At 39.7% G+C, this 16,145-nt stretch overlaps 1 protein-coding gene across 1 annotated transcript in view; it reads left to right on the top strand.

Moving 5' to 3' along the window:
• The window catches only part of DCAF5 (DDB1 and CUL4 associated factor 5), a 94,340-nt gene that overhangs the window by 11,280 nt on the left and 66,915 nt on the right, over positions 1 to 16,145 (top strand). Inside the window, exons 2-3 of the mRNA XM_069595129.1 lie at positions 13,308 to 13,451; positions 15,914 to 15,950. Coding sequence (XP_069451230.1) covers positions 13,308 to 13,451; positions 15,914 to 15,950 — 181 coding nt within the window. The remainder of the gene's footprint in view (positions 1 to 13,307; positions 13,452 to 15,913; positions 15,951 to 16,145) is intronic.

The raw sequence follows: 16,145 nt of genomic DNA, 5'->3' as shown, positions 1-16,145 counted from the left end.
GCTAACAAGGAGTGTAGGGTTCTTGCAGCTTCACTCTTGTTTTTGTCAAAAAGAAGGTGTTTTGGTTCCTTCCAGAGTTACTCACTGGCTGGGTGAAAAAGGAGGGTTACTCTTCAGGTTCTGTTCTTGGATTCCACTTGCCCTTACATCAGTTTTTATAGGTCAGGGATTAAGGGGAAGAATTGACAACAGCAGTTTGTCACTTTAGATACCTGCTCTCCCATGCCTTCACGTTCACACTTCCTTTGTCACCTTGCTCACTCCTTGCACTTTGCAGTGTTAGATACCCGAGATTCTGTCATGTACCTCTTGGGATACAGAGTTGATATGCATTGGAGATCAGGTCTGCATGCTTTGAGTACTGTTAGGACCAATTGTAAAGGAGTTTATCCAGAGGGCTGGGACACGTAGGAATCAATGAGAAAATGGCACCAGAGGTAACTGACAAGTTAATATTGTACCCAAGGAGCAGAGATGGTATTAGCCGAAAGGCTGATTTCCATCTTCCCTGTGGCTCCTATGGTAGATAAGGTGAGGTAAGATTTCGTCATATGGTCGATCAGCTAACTCTGTAGATCCCCTACCTTTGTTTTGTTGTTTAGTTGCTAAGTCACGCCTGACTGTTTTGCAACTTCATGGACTGTAGCCCTCCAGGCTCCTCTGTTCGTGGGATTTTCCAGGCAAGAATACAGGAGTGGGTTGCCATTTCCTCCTCCAGGGGATCTTCCCGACCCAGGGATTGAACTCGTGTCTCCTGCATTGCAGCTGAATTCTTTACCGCTGAGCCACCGGGGAAGCACCCCTGCCTTTACCGGGGCCCTTAACACCTAAGATGACCATATATCTGATTTACTTAGGACCCAGTTTCCCCGTAGCCCTGATACAATTATTAGTGCTCTTTCATTCCTAAAAAGGTCCTGGTTTGGATGATAAATCATAGGGCCACCTACTCATGATCATAAGAGCTGTCTGGCACTCTGGTAGAACCAAGTCTACCAGAGTCTACTAGTCTCTTCACTCCTTCTATTCCCTGTTGAATGCCTCTGCTGGAAAAGCCTCCAAGCCTCCATTCTCCCCATGTGAGGTCTTTCAGCTGCCACTTTGAAGGTATAAGTTTGAGAGGCAAAGAGGTTGGTTAGTCATTTTTCTCCTTGTCCTAGAAACCACCCTCCTCCCCGCCAAGAAACAGGTTAAAACCATTAAGAAAATGCTAGATCTAGAGGCTAAGTTTCCTTCTCCTTACCATGTACTTCCTCTTATAGTTCTTGTCCTGCTATTCACTTGTACATTCTTTTTTCTTTCTTTTCTTTTCTTTTTCTTTAATATTTAGCTTGCTGGGTCTTCATTGCAGCGGTTGCAGGCTTCCCTGTTTGTGGCTTGCAGGCTCCAGAGCGCACGGGTTTAGGATTTGCAGTGTGTGGGGTTTTCTCTAGTTGTGGTGCTCAAGCTTAGTTGCCCTGCAGCCTGCGGGATCTTAGTTCCCCCACCAGAGACTGAACCTGTGCCCCCTGCATTGGATGGTGGAGTCTTAATCTCTGGACAACCGGGAAGTCCCCTTCCTTCATTTCTTTTTTAAAAAACTCTCCCTGTGGGTTGGTTTTTTTGCAGAGTTGATTTTGAGGAAAGGCATTTTGATGAATGATTCTCCACTGAGTTGGAATTTTTTTCCTGAGGTGTTTTTAACCCAAAGTGATGTGATATAGATATTAAAACCATGCTAAAGGCTTAGTTTTGTAGTTTATCTGTCTAGTACCAGGTACATTTGGAATAAAAGTTGACTCTTTCAAGTGTATAGGTTGGCCCTGTGAAGAGTTTTCAGATATTGTAGTTTTTCAGGTATTGGCTATATAGAGTGTCTTTGATGCCATGTAATGTCATCATTGAAGAGGTTTAAGAGACCTGGGTTAAAGGCCTGATTTCACCCGTCTTGTGATTTTAGGCTGCTGATGTTCTGCCCCTGTGGAATCATGCAGTTTTATTGCTGAAAAGAACTAATGATCATCTAACGGAACCCCTTTAATTTTACATGTAAGAACATAAAGGAGTAAAGAGGTAAAATGATTAGCCCAGTAGCTCACAACTAGTAAGAAGTACAAGCAAGATTAAAATCTGGGTCTTCTGACGTGGTCCCTCAGTAGGGAAAATAGGTTCTGCATTTATAAAGGACTTCCTCAAAGTGGCTTACTCCACCAATACATTCTGTCTGCAGTTTTACTGTCTCTGAAAGGGATTGTTTTTATTAAGTTGGTGATGCCTCATTATTTTGCAGATGAGTAGTAGAGATTTTCCAGGGTGTAGGCAGACTGTCAATCTGGTTGACTCTCTAGTTTTAATTCTTAGCCTGCCTGTACTTCCTTATTTTAAAAAGTCTTCCAAGAACATTACTCAGGAGGAGGAATTTTTTGCAAATCCAGATACCTGTCAAAATCTTGTTATACAACTTTCCTCATTTCTAAATTTCCATTAAAGTCTTGTATCTAAATTCTGGTTGTGTATTTGGCATTACTCCTTAAAGCTAAGTAACTAATTGGAATCTCTGAGGATTGTTTTTTTGTTTGTTTGTTTTTGTAGATTTCTTAACTATGTTTGATGGCCTGGTACTAATATTTTATGGCTTCCTGCCATAGGTGGCTGCAGCATGTTTTGCCTTAGACATACTGGCAAGAAACATACTGGCATGTTTGGCAACCACCGTCAACTTGATTTAGTCTCAGAGTTGACCTCTCTGTTTACCTTCCTGGGGTTTAATTGTTAGAAATTGCCTATGAAGGGTAAAAGAAAACTTTATTATATTATTCCTTGCTTATGCAAGGAATTCTGCAAAAGTCAAACAGGCAGTTTTCTTACTTAAAGAAAAAAGTAAAAATAAGAAACTTCACAGAAAGAATGAAGAGCATCTATGCTTTAATCGAGAAAGCATACTGTCCAGGTTAGTTCTCTCTGTGGCAGAAATGAGACAGGACATGAGGACAGTCTGTGGTCTGGGAATACCACAGAATGAATGTATTGTCCACTCTCATAAATTCCCTGTAAATTCTTACTGTTGTTGAGGCCCAGAGAATCTGTTTTTAGTGTTGCCCTAGCTCTGTTTGGGGCTTCCCAGGTGGCTGTAGTGGTAAAGAATCCTCCTACCAATGCAGGAGACACAGGATACCCAGGTTCCATCCTTGGGTAGGGAAGAGCCCCTGGAGTAGGAAATGGCAACCCACTCCAGTATTTTTGCTTGGAAAATTCCAGTGGCGGGCTGCAGTTCATGGGGTCACAGAGAATCAGACACAGCTGAGCGACTGAGCACTCAGCAGCTCTATTTGAGGAGCTTTTGTCCTTTGACATTTCACTGCTGCCATACTTTACTATTGAGAATTTCCTGTTGAGTCATACAATTTATCAGATTATGGCACTTATAAGACAGACTTCCCACTTATTCATGTTTTTTAAATGTCATGTGTTAATTATGGGAAATTTGGAAAATAGATATTTAAAGAAAGATCACACCTACTCAGGATGACCATTTTGGACATATGGGACATACTTTGTTTAGTCTTTATATGTGTATATTTAAAAAAATGAAATTGAAATTAGGCCACCTCTGCTGTTTTATGTTTTTTCTTAATTTTTTTTCATATATCACCTTGCTATTTAGCATTTGTTCTAAATTGATTCCTTAAAACAGTATTTGAAAGGAAACTTTATATTATTATAATATCCATGAAATCATGAATTTAATATGCTAGGTTTTTTCCCCCTAACTCACGTTAAAATACATAATTATTAAAGTCATTTCTCTACTGTCTGAAATCATCCAGTGGCCTCTGCTTACTACACTTTAGGAGAAACAGGGGCTTTGGACTCAGACATCTTGGATTTGAATCTCACTTTGCCTCTAACTGGAGAAGGCAATGGCACCCCACTCCAGTATTCTTGCCTGGAAAATCCCATGGACCGAGGACCCTGGTAGGCTGCAGTCCATGGGTCACTGAGGGTTGGACATGACTGAGCGACTTCACTTTCACTTTTCACTTTCATGCATTGGAGAAGGAAATGGCAACCCACTCCAGTGTTCTTGCCTGGAGAATCCCGGGGACGGGGGAGCCTGGTGGGCTGCCATATACGGGATCGCACAGAGTCGGACACGACTGAAGTGACTTAGCATAGCATATCATTGCCTCTAACTGGTGGTGTGTTTTTTTTGGCAGGTGAGTTTACCTCTTTGTGCTTTAGTTTCTTCATTGGCAGAATGGGGATATTAGAGAAGATGATCTGTTGGGTGTCTTCGGACTCTATTCTGTGATTCTGATATGGATTTTTTCCCTCTATTTCTGTTTAGGAAGTAGAGACATTTTCTAGGGATTGGTGTGCTAGCTTAGGATTTGAAGACCCTAATTCTATTAAACTCCACTGCTATTAGTCATCTGATTTTAGAGAAACCATTTTATTTCCCAGTGTTCTAGTTGTCTCTTTAGGGTGTTGCTGCCACTTTAATTTCTGCTTCTTCTTTAGTGTAAAGTGTTTCAAACTAGGAGTCGAGGCTTCCTTCATTGAGGCAAACCATTGCCTTACTCTTCACAGCCTTAAAATGGGGAATATTTCTGCCTTACTTAATCGGGTATGTGAAAAAATGAGATAATCGGTAGATGAGTGGAATAAATTTCAGGATAAAGATACTAGATAAGAGCAGAGTAATAGGAGAGGTATTACTCCTGTGGCTACTTCTTTGTAGTGAACAGCGAAATTCATGTGATTCCACCTTTTCTCTCCACCCCAGCCTGCACTTGCCATTTGGTTTTTTTCTCCCTAATTTCAGTTCAGTTCAGTTTAGTTCAGTTGTTCAGTCATGTCTGACTCTTTGCGACCCCATGGACTGCAGCACTCCAGGCCTCCCTGTAAATTGAGTAAACCCTGAGTAAACTCCCAGAGTTTACTCAAACTCATGTCCATTGAGTCGGTGATGCCATCCAACCGTCTCATCCTCTGTCATCCCCTTCTCCTCCCACCTTCAATCTTTCCCAGCATCAGGGTCTTTTCCAATGATCCATTGAGTCAGTTCTTAACATCTGGTGGCCAAAGTATTGGAGTTTGAGCTTCAGCATCAGTCCTTCCAATGAATATTCAGGACTGATTTCCTTTAGGATGGACTAGTTAGATTTCCTTGCAGTCCAAGGGACTCTCAAGAGTCTTCTCCAACACCACAGTTCAAAAGCATCAGTTCTTTGGCACTCAGCTTTCTTTATAGTCCAACTCTCACATCCATACATGACTACTGGGAAAACCATAGCTTTGACTAGACAGACTTTGTTGGCAAAGAATTGTCTCTGCTTTTGATTATGCTTGGTCGTAACTTTCCTTCCAAAGAGTAAACGTCTTTTAATTTCATGGCTGCAGTCACCATCTGCAGTGATTTTGGAGCCCAAGAAAATAAAAGTCTGCCACTGTATCCACTATTTCCCCATCTATTTGCCATGAAGTGATGGAATCAGATGCCATGATCTTAGTTTTCTTAATGTTGAGCTTTAAGCCAACTTTTTCACTGTCCTCTTTGACTTTCATCAAGAGGCTCTTTTAGTTCTTCTTCACTTTCTGCCATAAGGGTGGTATCATCTGCATATCTGAGGTTATTGATATTTCTCCCAGCAATCTTGATTCCAGCCTGTGCTTCTTCCAGCCCAGTGTTTCTCATGATGTACTCTGCATATAAGTTAAATAAGCAAGGTGACAATATACAGCCTTGACGTACTCCTTTCCTGATTTGGAACCAGTCTGTTGTTCCATGTTCAGTTCTAACTGTTGCTTCTAACTCTTGACCTGCATACAGATTTCTCAGGAGGCAGGTCAGGTGGTCTGATATTCCCATCTCTGTAGGAATTTTCCACAGTTTGTTGTGAGCCACACAGTCAAAGGCTTTGGCATAGTCAATAAAGCAGAAATAGATATTTTTCTGGAACACTGTTGCTTTTTCGATAATCCAGTTGATGTTGGCAATTTGATCTCTGGTTCCTCTGTCTTTTCTATATCCAGCATGAAAATCTGGAAATTCACAGTATGTGAACCGGCTTAAAGAATTTTGAGCATTACTTTAGTAGTGTGTGAGATGAGTGCAATTGTACTGTAGTCTGAGCATTCTTTGGCATTGCCTTTCTTTGGGATTGGAATGAAAACTGACCTTTTCCAGTTCTGTGGCCATTGCTGAGTTTTCCAAATTTGCTGGTGTATCAGCACTTTCACAGCATCATCTTTTAGGATTTGAAATAGCTCAACTGAAATTCCATCACCTCCACTAGCTTTGTTTGTAGTGATGCTTCCTAAGGCCTGCTTGACTTAGAATTCCAGGATGTCTGGCTCTAGATGAGTGATCATACCATCATGATCATCTGGGTCGTGAAGATCTTTTGTGTATTCTTGCCACCTCTTCTTAATATCTTCTGCTTCTGTTAGATCCATACCATTTCTGTCCTTTATTGTGCCCATCTTCGCATGAAATGTTCCCTTTGTATCTAGTCTTTCCCATTCTATTGTTTTCCTCTATTTCTTTGCACTGATCACTGAAGAAGACTTTCTTACCTCTCGTTGCTATTCTTTGGAACTCTACATTCAAATGAGTATATCTTTCCTTTTCTTCTTTGCTTTTCGCTTGTCTTCTTTTCACAGCTATTTGTAAGGCCTCCTCAGACAACCAGTTTGCCTTTTTGCATTTCTTTTTCTTGGGGATGGTCTTGATCCCTGTCTCCTGTACAGTGTCACAAACCTCCGTCCGTAGTTCTTCAGGCACTCTGTCTATCAGATATAATCCCTTGAATCTATTTGTCACTTCTACTGTATAATCTTAAGGGATTTGATTTAGGTCATACATGAATGGTCTAGTGGTTTTCCCTACTTTCTTCAATTTAAGTCTGAATTTGGCACTAAGGAGTTCATGATCTGAGCCACAGTCAGCTCCCTCTCTTGTTTTTGCTGATTGTGTAGAGCTTCTCCATCTTTGGCTGCAAAGAATATAATCAGTCTGATTTCGGTATTGACTATCTGGTGATGTTCATGTGTAGAGTCTTCTTTTGCATTGTTGAAAGAGTTCCCTAATTTAGGAACTGCCATTCGACCCCAGTTTTGTGACCTTGGACAAATCACCCAGTTTTAACCTCTCCATGGGCTAATGGCATGCAGCCTGCACTGAAGCCTGCACTTAGCCTGCGATAATCAAGGTGCTGTCTTCTCTTAAAACATTGGGAGATATGGCCAACTTAAACCTGTACTCCTCTGGCCTAGTAGTGGCTTTCTTTTAAACAAAGTTGTGTAATCTCTCCTCTGCTGTTTAATCTGGCAAGTTTCACTCATTTGCTTTGGTGACTAGCCTCTGTGTACTTGAGAGGCTGGATTGTATGGTGGTAAGGAGCTCCATCTCTGGAGACAGATTAGCTGGATTGAGATCCCAGCTCACATTTTTGGTTGCTGTGTACCTTCAGGTTGCTTAGTTTTTCTGTAGTTTCATCTGGATAATAACCTGATTCATAGGGTTATTAAGAGGATTAGAAGATCCACTACATGAAAACCCTTAGGATAGTCCCTCACCCAGAGTAAGTTTAACTGATGTTAGCTATTATTTTAGTTCAGATAGCATAATAATTAGCTAACATTTCTCTTCCTGTGTTATTTATCAGGCAGTGGGTCAAGCCCTTCACACAGATCTATCATTAATCCTAACGTGTGTTTGTCCCTTAGTCATGTCCAACTCTTGGCTATCCCATGGACTGTGTAGCCCACCAGGCTCCTCTATCCATGGTATTTGCCAGGCAAGAATACTGGAATGGGTTGCCATTCCCTTCTCCAGAGGATCTTTCCGACCCAGGGATCAAGCACATTGCAGGCAGATTCTTCATAATCTGAACCACCAGGGAAGTCCAGTAACACTATAGACAATAAGTAATTATTTTCTCAGTTTTGCAGATGAGAGGATATAATTTAGAGAGGTTACGTAACCTGTCTAAAGGTACATAGGTAGTAAGTGGTACAGTCAATCTCTGCCCTTTTTGAACTGACCAGATGACTCACAGAGACAGAACTGTAGAAACTAGAGCTTTTTTCACGTTCTAAACTGATTTATCCTTGCTTCATCAGCTCTGCTTAGCTTTTTGGGGTCAGAAATTTGGGCACAGCTGTTCTGCTCCCTCTACTGGCTAAAAAGCAGCCCAACAGTTTCAGATAATGCCTCAGTTTGTATCCTTTGTGTTTTTTGCCAACACATGGTTGAAAAGTGGTATCTTTGTACAGGGCTCTTAATACCTTGCCTAAGGAAGTGGGGCAGGGTGGGGGAGAATGTTCACCGCGTCTTCTGACACTGACCTTGAGGGCAAGCAGAGGAAGCAGGCCCTGTCAGAGCGATAGTCTCTGCCTCAGTGATTCCAATCTCCTGTGGACTTGGGCTGCCATTATCATTTTAGGTACTAAGAACACATCATTTTAAATTATCCCAAGGCACTCTACAAATAACCATTCATGTTAAATCACCAAATATTTATTTATTTTGTAAAATTAAATCCAAAATGAAGATTAAAGATAATCTGGGTGATAGGAGAAGATTCTTTGGTTGAGAATGGTAATGACTTTGAGTGCATAGGTGTAGATATTCTGTTTCCTTTTTTATTGAACTTTGTTCTTTTTTTAATGCTACTGCAGTTCAAGAGCAATGGCACTCCACTCCAGTATTCTTGCCTGGAAGATCCCATGGATGGAGGAGCCTGGTAGGCTACAGTCCATGGGGTCACGAAGAGTCAGACACGACTGAGCGACTTCACTTTGACTTTTCACTTTCATGCATTGGAGAAGGAACTGGCAACCCACTCCAGTGTTCTTGCCTGGAGAATCCCAGGGACAGGGAGCCTGGTGGGCTGCTGTCTCCGGGGTAGCACAGAGTTGGACACGACTGAAGCGACTTAGCAGCAGCAGCAGTTCAAGAGAGTTCGTGCTGCTGGCAGAGAGAGGTCGTGCTGCCTGTTGATATCTTAATGAAAAACACAGAGGTTCCCTCAGTTATATTTCTTTTCTGTGGATATCCCAGCACATCCTGGAGAGTTTTCTTTTTCTATCATGAACATTAATATATATATATAAATATATAGGGACGTCCCTGGTGGTCCAGTGATTAAGTCTTCACCTTTCAATACAGGAGATGAAGTTTGATCCCTGATTGGGGAGCTAAGATCCCACATGCCCCCTGACCAAAAAGCCAAAGCATAAAAAAGGATACAGTATTGTAACAAATTCAGTAAAGGCTTTAAAAATGGTCCACATTTAAAAAAATCTTTAAAATATATTTTTTAAAATTTTTGGTAATGTGCAAGCATATACAAAAATGTAGTATACCCATCTATAACAATTAGTATTTTATCACCTATTCACCTCCATTTTTTTCTGGAATATTTTAAAGGGACTTCCAGACATTCACCACTTAACCCCATTAGAGAATGCATCCTTAACTGATAAGAAGTTTTTTTTCTTTTTTAACATGACCACAATACCATTACTATACCTAAAAGATATAACAGTGTCATGCAATATTTAAATAGGAAGAGATATATCGAATTTGACAGTGTGTTGGTAGTTTGTTAAATTTGCTTCTAATCTTAGTTTTTTAAAAAAGAAACAAAATTTTACACATACATTTGAGGTCCCCTTTTACTGTTTGTGTTTATTCTTAAATAATATGGTGATGTTTTGCACATTTAAATACTTAATGTTTTCCTTTATATATCCTTCTGAAACTTGTTTTTATTACTTAAAATTAGGTTTTCAAAGTTTATTCATTTTGGTACATGTATCTAGCTCATTTAAAATGCTGGGTACTGGTTCCACTGAGCTTAGATTTTATTTGTATTTTCATCCCAATTGTTTTATTGTTCATATATTGATGGATATTTATGTTATATACTTTTTTTTTCTTTGCTATTATGAACAGTGAGGCAGTGGACATCCTTGTACGTTTCTTTGTGCCATTTTGAAAGAAGAGATCTATAATTTACATTTGTCTAATTACTGTAGAGGTTGAGATCCTCTGTAATATCTGTTGTCATATTTGCCTCTTTTCCTAGTGGTTTTCAAAATTGATTTGTAGAAATTTTTGTGTTTTCTTCAAAATAAGCCATGATCAGTTTTGTGTGTTGCATTTCAGACAGTCCCTTCTTGGTCCCTGTCTCTGCTCCCTCTGTTTAACTCCAGTTAAGTTGATTTCTGTTTTTATTCCTGTGGTCCTTTGTTTTATTCTTACCTACTGTGTTTTGAGTTTTGCTACCAAGGCAGAGAATCCTTTCAGTTGTTCATCAACTGAATTTGCTTTGTTTTTCGTTTTGTAATGCAAACAATCTACAATAGTGGTTAAGAGAATGGGAACTATGGAGTCTTTTAACTATTTCCTTTTGAATCGTGAAAGTGAAAATGAAAGTCGCTCAGTTGTGTCGACTCTTTGTGACCCCTTGAACTATACAGTCCATGGAATTCTCCAGGCCAGAATACTGGAGTGGGTAGCTGTTCCCTTCTCCAGGGGATCTTCGAAACCCAGGGATCGAACCCAGGTCTCCCGCATTTCAAGTGGATTCTTTACCAGCTGAACCACCAGGGAAGCCCTTTGAATCTTGAATTAACCAACCACTATATTTACTGTTGTTGCCTTGGCAAGTTATTTAACTCTCTTGTAGTTGACCTTATAGTCTATAAACCCCGTGAGAGTAGAGCTATTATGATCCTAGGTGTGTATTTGATGAAAGTCAGGCTCAGGAAGATTAGATTAGAAACATGAGTAAGTGGAAGAAACATGTGGGCCTCTTTATCTTTTAATTTGCACTTTTGATAGAGAGGTGGGCACAGAAAAATATTTCTCTAAGATACAGAGTAGCAAAAACAGTGCCAAGTCCCTGACCTATGGCTTCAAGTGGTGGGGGAAAACAGAAAGAGTAGAGACTATGTAGAACTCAAGTGCCTATGGTTTGTCCAAATCTATGAAGAGGGAGGAAAACCTCTATATGCCATTTTTCATTAAAATAAAGCAAACAAACCCCCAAACTTTATTTTCATGACTTTAACTTTATAAGAGATATGGAATTTGAATAACCATCCCAGGCCAGCCTAGTTGAATTAGGCAAATCATAAACAAAGAACATTGTGGGTCATAGTTAAGGGATCATTCTGGTAGACAAATGAAATACTTTGGAGGAGGACACAACTTGATTTTGACCAACAATGAAAGGAAGAAGAATCCCAAGAAACAAAGGAACTCAAGGAATGAAGGCAGCTTCTTTCTAGAGGAGGGAGAATTAAGTTTGATTTGACTACTCTGTTTTCTACTTTTTTTTAACTAAAAGAGGAAATATGTTTATGGCAAAATTAAAACATAATGATTTTTCCAACAGTATATACCCAAAGAACAGAAAGTAGGGGCTTGAACAAATATTATACATCCATATGCTCTTACCAATGCTATGCACAATAGCCAAAAGGTAGAAACAACCTAAATATCTATAGATGGATGAATGAACTTAAAAAAATATGGTATGTGTGTAATGAAATATTACTCAGCCTTACAGAGAATGAAATTCTGGTATGTGCTACCATATGGATGAACCTTGAAGATGTTATGCTAAGTGAATAAGCCAGACACAAAGGGACAAATATTATATGATTCCATTTATATAGGAGTACCTAGAGTAATCAAATTCATAGAGGCAGAAAGTAAAATAATGGTTACTGAGCACTGGGGAGAGATATCGTTTATTGGGTACAGAATAAGTATTGGGTACAGTACTCAAACTACAAGTTTGAGATGATGTAAAAGTTCTGGAGATGGATAATGGTGATGTTTGCACAACACTGCAAATATACTTAGTGCCACTGAACTGTACACTCATAAATGATTAAAATGCTGCATTTTCTGTTATATATATTTTATCACAATGAAAAGTCTCCCAGCAGCCCTAGCCTAGAAGTGGTGTCCACTGAAAACAACTTCTTTTACAGCCACCTAGATATGCAAATACAAGCATAGACATGCAAGCATAAGCATGTTAATTTAGTGTCTACTCTTTGGAGCATTCCCTTAGGTGCTAGAAAGTCTGCAGTGAACAAAACTGACAAGGTTCCTGCTATCATGGAGCTTTTTAAAAATTTGTTTTACACAAAAGGATGTTGGTATGCATACTATTTTACACTAAATGTTTTTCCCCTGACAAAGACCTTTGGTCATCTTTCTGTGTTAGTTCTTATAGACTTACTGATTTAGTGGTTGTGTCTAGTGGTACGCTTTTGTATGATTGTGATGCAGTTTGTAGCTATTATATTGAATGGAGAAGGGGAGGCGAAAGTATAGAACTTACTATTTTTCTGCCCTGTTGTAAGTTACAGTTTTATTAGGAATATAATATAGGCTTATTATAAAGAGTCAAGCTGTGCCAAATCTATGAAGTAAGAGTAAAAACTTTCTAACAGGTGTTCTATCTCTCTTTTAATCCTACTCCCTGGAAGTAGTAAACCCTTTTAACAGTTCATTGTTGATCCTTCCAGACATGAATAATGCATTTGCAAAAGTAAAGAATATGTAGAACATGTATCTGGAGAAGGCGATGGCACCTCACTCCAGTACTCTTGCCTGGAGAATCCCAGGGATGGGGGAGCCTGGTGGGCTGCCGTCTATGGGGTCACACAGAGTCGGACACGACTGAAGTGACTTAGCAGCAGAACATGTATCTTCTCATTCTCTAGGAGCTGGCGCATACAGTAGAATATTGCTCATTCTACTCAGACTATAAAGAGTTGTGCAGAGGAAAGAGCTGGACTGAGCTTCACCAGAGCCAAGTTCTGTCTTGATCCTGCTGCTGTGACAGGCAGTTCCTCAGTTATCCTTTGTCTGGCGTCCCGTAGTCAATGAGATCTCATCAAGGAGAGTGCTTTGGAAACTATTATGCTTTAAATTCTGGGATAATTTCTTTAGAGTTCTTTGATTGCAAGAAGTAGAAAGCAACTCAGGTTCTGTTAGACCAGAAAAAAAGTGGGGAAACATTAGTGGAAGAATTTTAGGTAGCAAATGAAGAAATGTGTAAATGACGGGGTCTCTGGAAATTCAGGAATTTCTGTGTGTCTGTTCAAGATGTAAGACTTAGAAGCCACATGTCCACTGATGATTAAGGGGATAGAGTTCTGGGTTTATGTGGCTCATCAGAGTCTCATGGAGGTGGGGAGATGAAGTTTTGAAAAGTATGGGATTCAGGGTAGAAAAATGAAATATCAGCCCAATGCCAGCTGTTTTAACCCTAGATTCTTGCTCCCCTCTCAAGGAGGAGATGATCGCCGGGTTCTACTGTGGCACATAGAACAAGCTATCCACTCCAGAGTTAAGCCCATACAGCTGAAAGGAGAACATCATTCCAACATTTTTTGCCTGGCTTTCAACAGTGGGAACACCAAAGTATTCTCTGGAGGTGAGCAGAAGGGAGATTTCCCCTTGGGAAATTGACTGTGGCTGGGATTTCAGATAAAGTAATGCTAAAATTACTCCAAATTTTCTTTCCTTTAGCCCATTGAATTGTGGAAATATTGGTTTCCCATAGCTTGTCTTCTCTGTATGGTAGCAGTTTAGATACACATATCAGACTAATGTCTGTCTGTCCTTTCTCTCCTTTGCTCTTGTTTCTTTCTATTTTTTTTGGTAGAAAACTTCACATTGCAGTCTGGTACACAGATACATATTAGAAAGAGTACTTAACTGTACTATGTGTGACTCACTCTGATTTTTTTTTTTTTTCTATTCTGTTTTTAAAGATTTTAAAGGTTGTGATTCCAATTGGTATTATGACCCATTAGTGGCTCCGGTTTGAAAACATGTTCTGTTGGGGTATAACTGGAATGGCTTGCTGTCAAGCCAGCCTCTTGATGGCATCCATCACTCACACTCCTGTCTGACCACTACATTTCTAGGTCTGACCTCTCTTCTGCTTCCATGGTAGCTCAGACAGTAAAGAATCTTCCTGCAATGTAAGAGACCTGGGTTCAGTCCCTGGGTTGGGAAGATCTCCTGGAGAAGGGACTGGCAACCCACTCCAGTATTCTTGCCTGGAGAATTCCATGGACAGGAACCTGGTGGGCTACAGTCCCTGGGATCACAGGGAGTCAGAAATGACTAAGCGAATAACACTCTCTCTGCTGCACTGCAGGCGTCCCCACTGGACATCTGCCTTGTGTTCCAGAAGTGGTCTAAATGCAGCAGATCTAAAGCTGAGGTTTCAGTCCTTCTCACCTGCACAAGGATTTCCTCTTGTTTCATGGATTCCCTTCCTCAGTTATTAGCACCATTCAAGTAATTATCTAAATAGTTAGGTTTACCTTTTAAGGACCTGCTGACATTGAAGCATTTTCAGCCTACAGCAATGACAATGTTATATGGTCCAGTCTTATAGAAATCTCAAAATCCGCGCCAAACGTGTCTTTCTGTCATTTTTACATCTCGTAAGTCACCAGTTACTAATATTTTGGAAGCCTCATACTCATCCTTTAGTTTCTGTCCTTTTGCTGTACCTACTGCTCTGATTCAGGTCCTCAGTTTTGGCCTAGACTACTGTAGTGTCCTTCTGTGATTTCTGCTACCAGTATCTCCTTACTCATTGCTTATACAAGTTTTCTTTGAAAAGTTAAATCAATCCTGTGAACCTTTGACCTTACCCAGTCTCCCTGCCTGGCCTCCTTTTCCTCCCCTGCATATTGTGCTCTAGGTTGCTAAGCCACTTGCCATCTTAAGTGCCATTACTGTTTTTCCACAGGCCATGATTATTGTCCAACCCCACCAATTACCCTAAGCTTCCCATCGGTTAGAATTCTGAGTTTCTGTTCAAGTGTCTCCTTTCCCATAAAAACATATTCCCCATGTACTTTCACCCTGCTCATAAAGGACACAATTGCCCCTTTATTTGTGTCCCCATGGTAGAGCATATCACTACAAGATAACCCGTCTTGTCGCTGTTAATTGTTCGTGCAGGTAGACTGAATTCTCACTTATTTCTCTCAAGCTTCAGCACTTCACACTGTGCCTGTTACCTATAAGGCATTGACACGGGTTTGATTTACTTCATATGAACCCACAATAGTTACAGGGAGGACTTTAAGATGACCTAGCCACATCTCTACTGCTTATACTTTTAGCATAGAGTGGGAAATTTTATTACTGTCTTCATTTTGGAGTTTTTATTTGTTAGCTGTATAAACCAAGTGAAGGCAGGACTATACACATCATGAGTGTATAGTATTTATAGATGCCTTGATGGAATAAAGAGAATGCAAGCGAAAAAAGTTGTGGATAAAAACCTTCCCATCATTTAGTATCATCATCATTAAATTGTAATGCTATAAAAGATGATGAGGATGTGAATAGCAGCAAACATTTGTTGGGGGGCCTAGTTCTAGTCTGAATGCTTTTACACTTTTATCTTCACAGTTACTAGGAAGTAGACACAATTATTCCTGTTTTGCCCAGACATAGAAAAGTAACATATTATTCCAGGTCTCACGGATAATGAATGTTTTGTTTTAAAAAAAAAAAGAACAAACGAGAAAACACTAGCTTGGAGTAGTTGATTGATTTGCCAATGATCACTTATTCTTTTCCTGAAGAGCCATTGTTTTGTTTTTGTTTTTTTTAATCATTGGATAATGCATTTTGGAGATTGTTATTTTGTTATTTCTAGTTGCTATTATGCTTTTAAAAATTCTCTATAAGTATATCCTATCCTTCTTAATGATTTTTATAAACCTTTTTCCTAATTAGCAGTCTTAATTTTTATTAACGCTGACTTTGTTCATTTGTTTTCCCTGAAATCTTTAACATACTGAATTGTAATATGAATGGGACCACTTTTCAGGAATTGTCAAATGTCTGCTTTTTCCCTTACAGGAAATGATGAGCAAGTTATCCTCCATGATGTTGAAAGGTAAGTAGATTGTTGATATGTGAAAGTGATTAACTCTGTTTTTCATATGAAGAAAGGCAGATACCTCTTTAGACCAAAATAGTTCTTCTGTTTTTGAGGTAAATAGCATAAAATCAACTGTTTGGCTGAAAAAAAGATTTCGGTAATAGTTTTCAAATTAAATTTTGATTTATAAAAAGATTTACAAAGTTGATA

The sequence above is a fragment of the Ovis canadensis genome, chromosome 7 (assembly GCF_042477335.2).
Source record: "Ovis canadensis isolate MfBH-ARS-UI-01 breed Bighorn chromosome 7, ARS-UI_OviCan_v2, whole genome shotgun sequence".
Lineage (NCBI taxonomy): Eukaryota > Metazoa > Chordata > Mammalia > Artiodactyla > Bovidae > Ovis > Ovis canadensis.
This window is presented reverse-complemented; position numbering and strand designations above follow the sequence as displayed.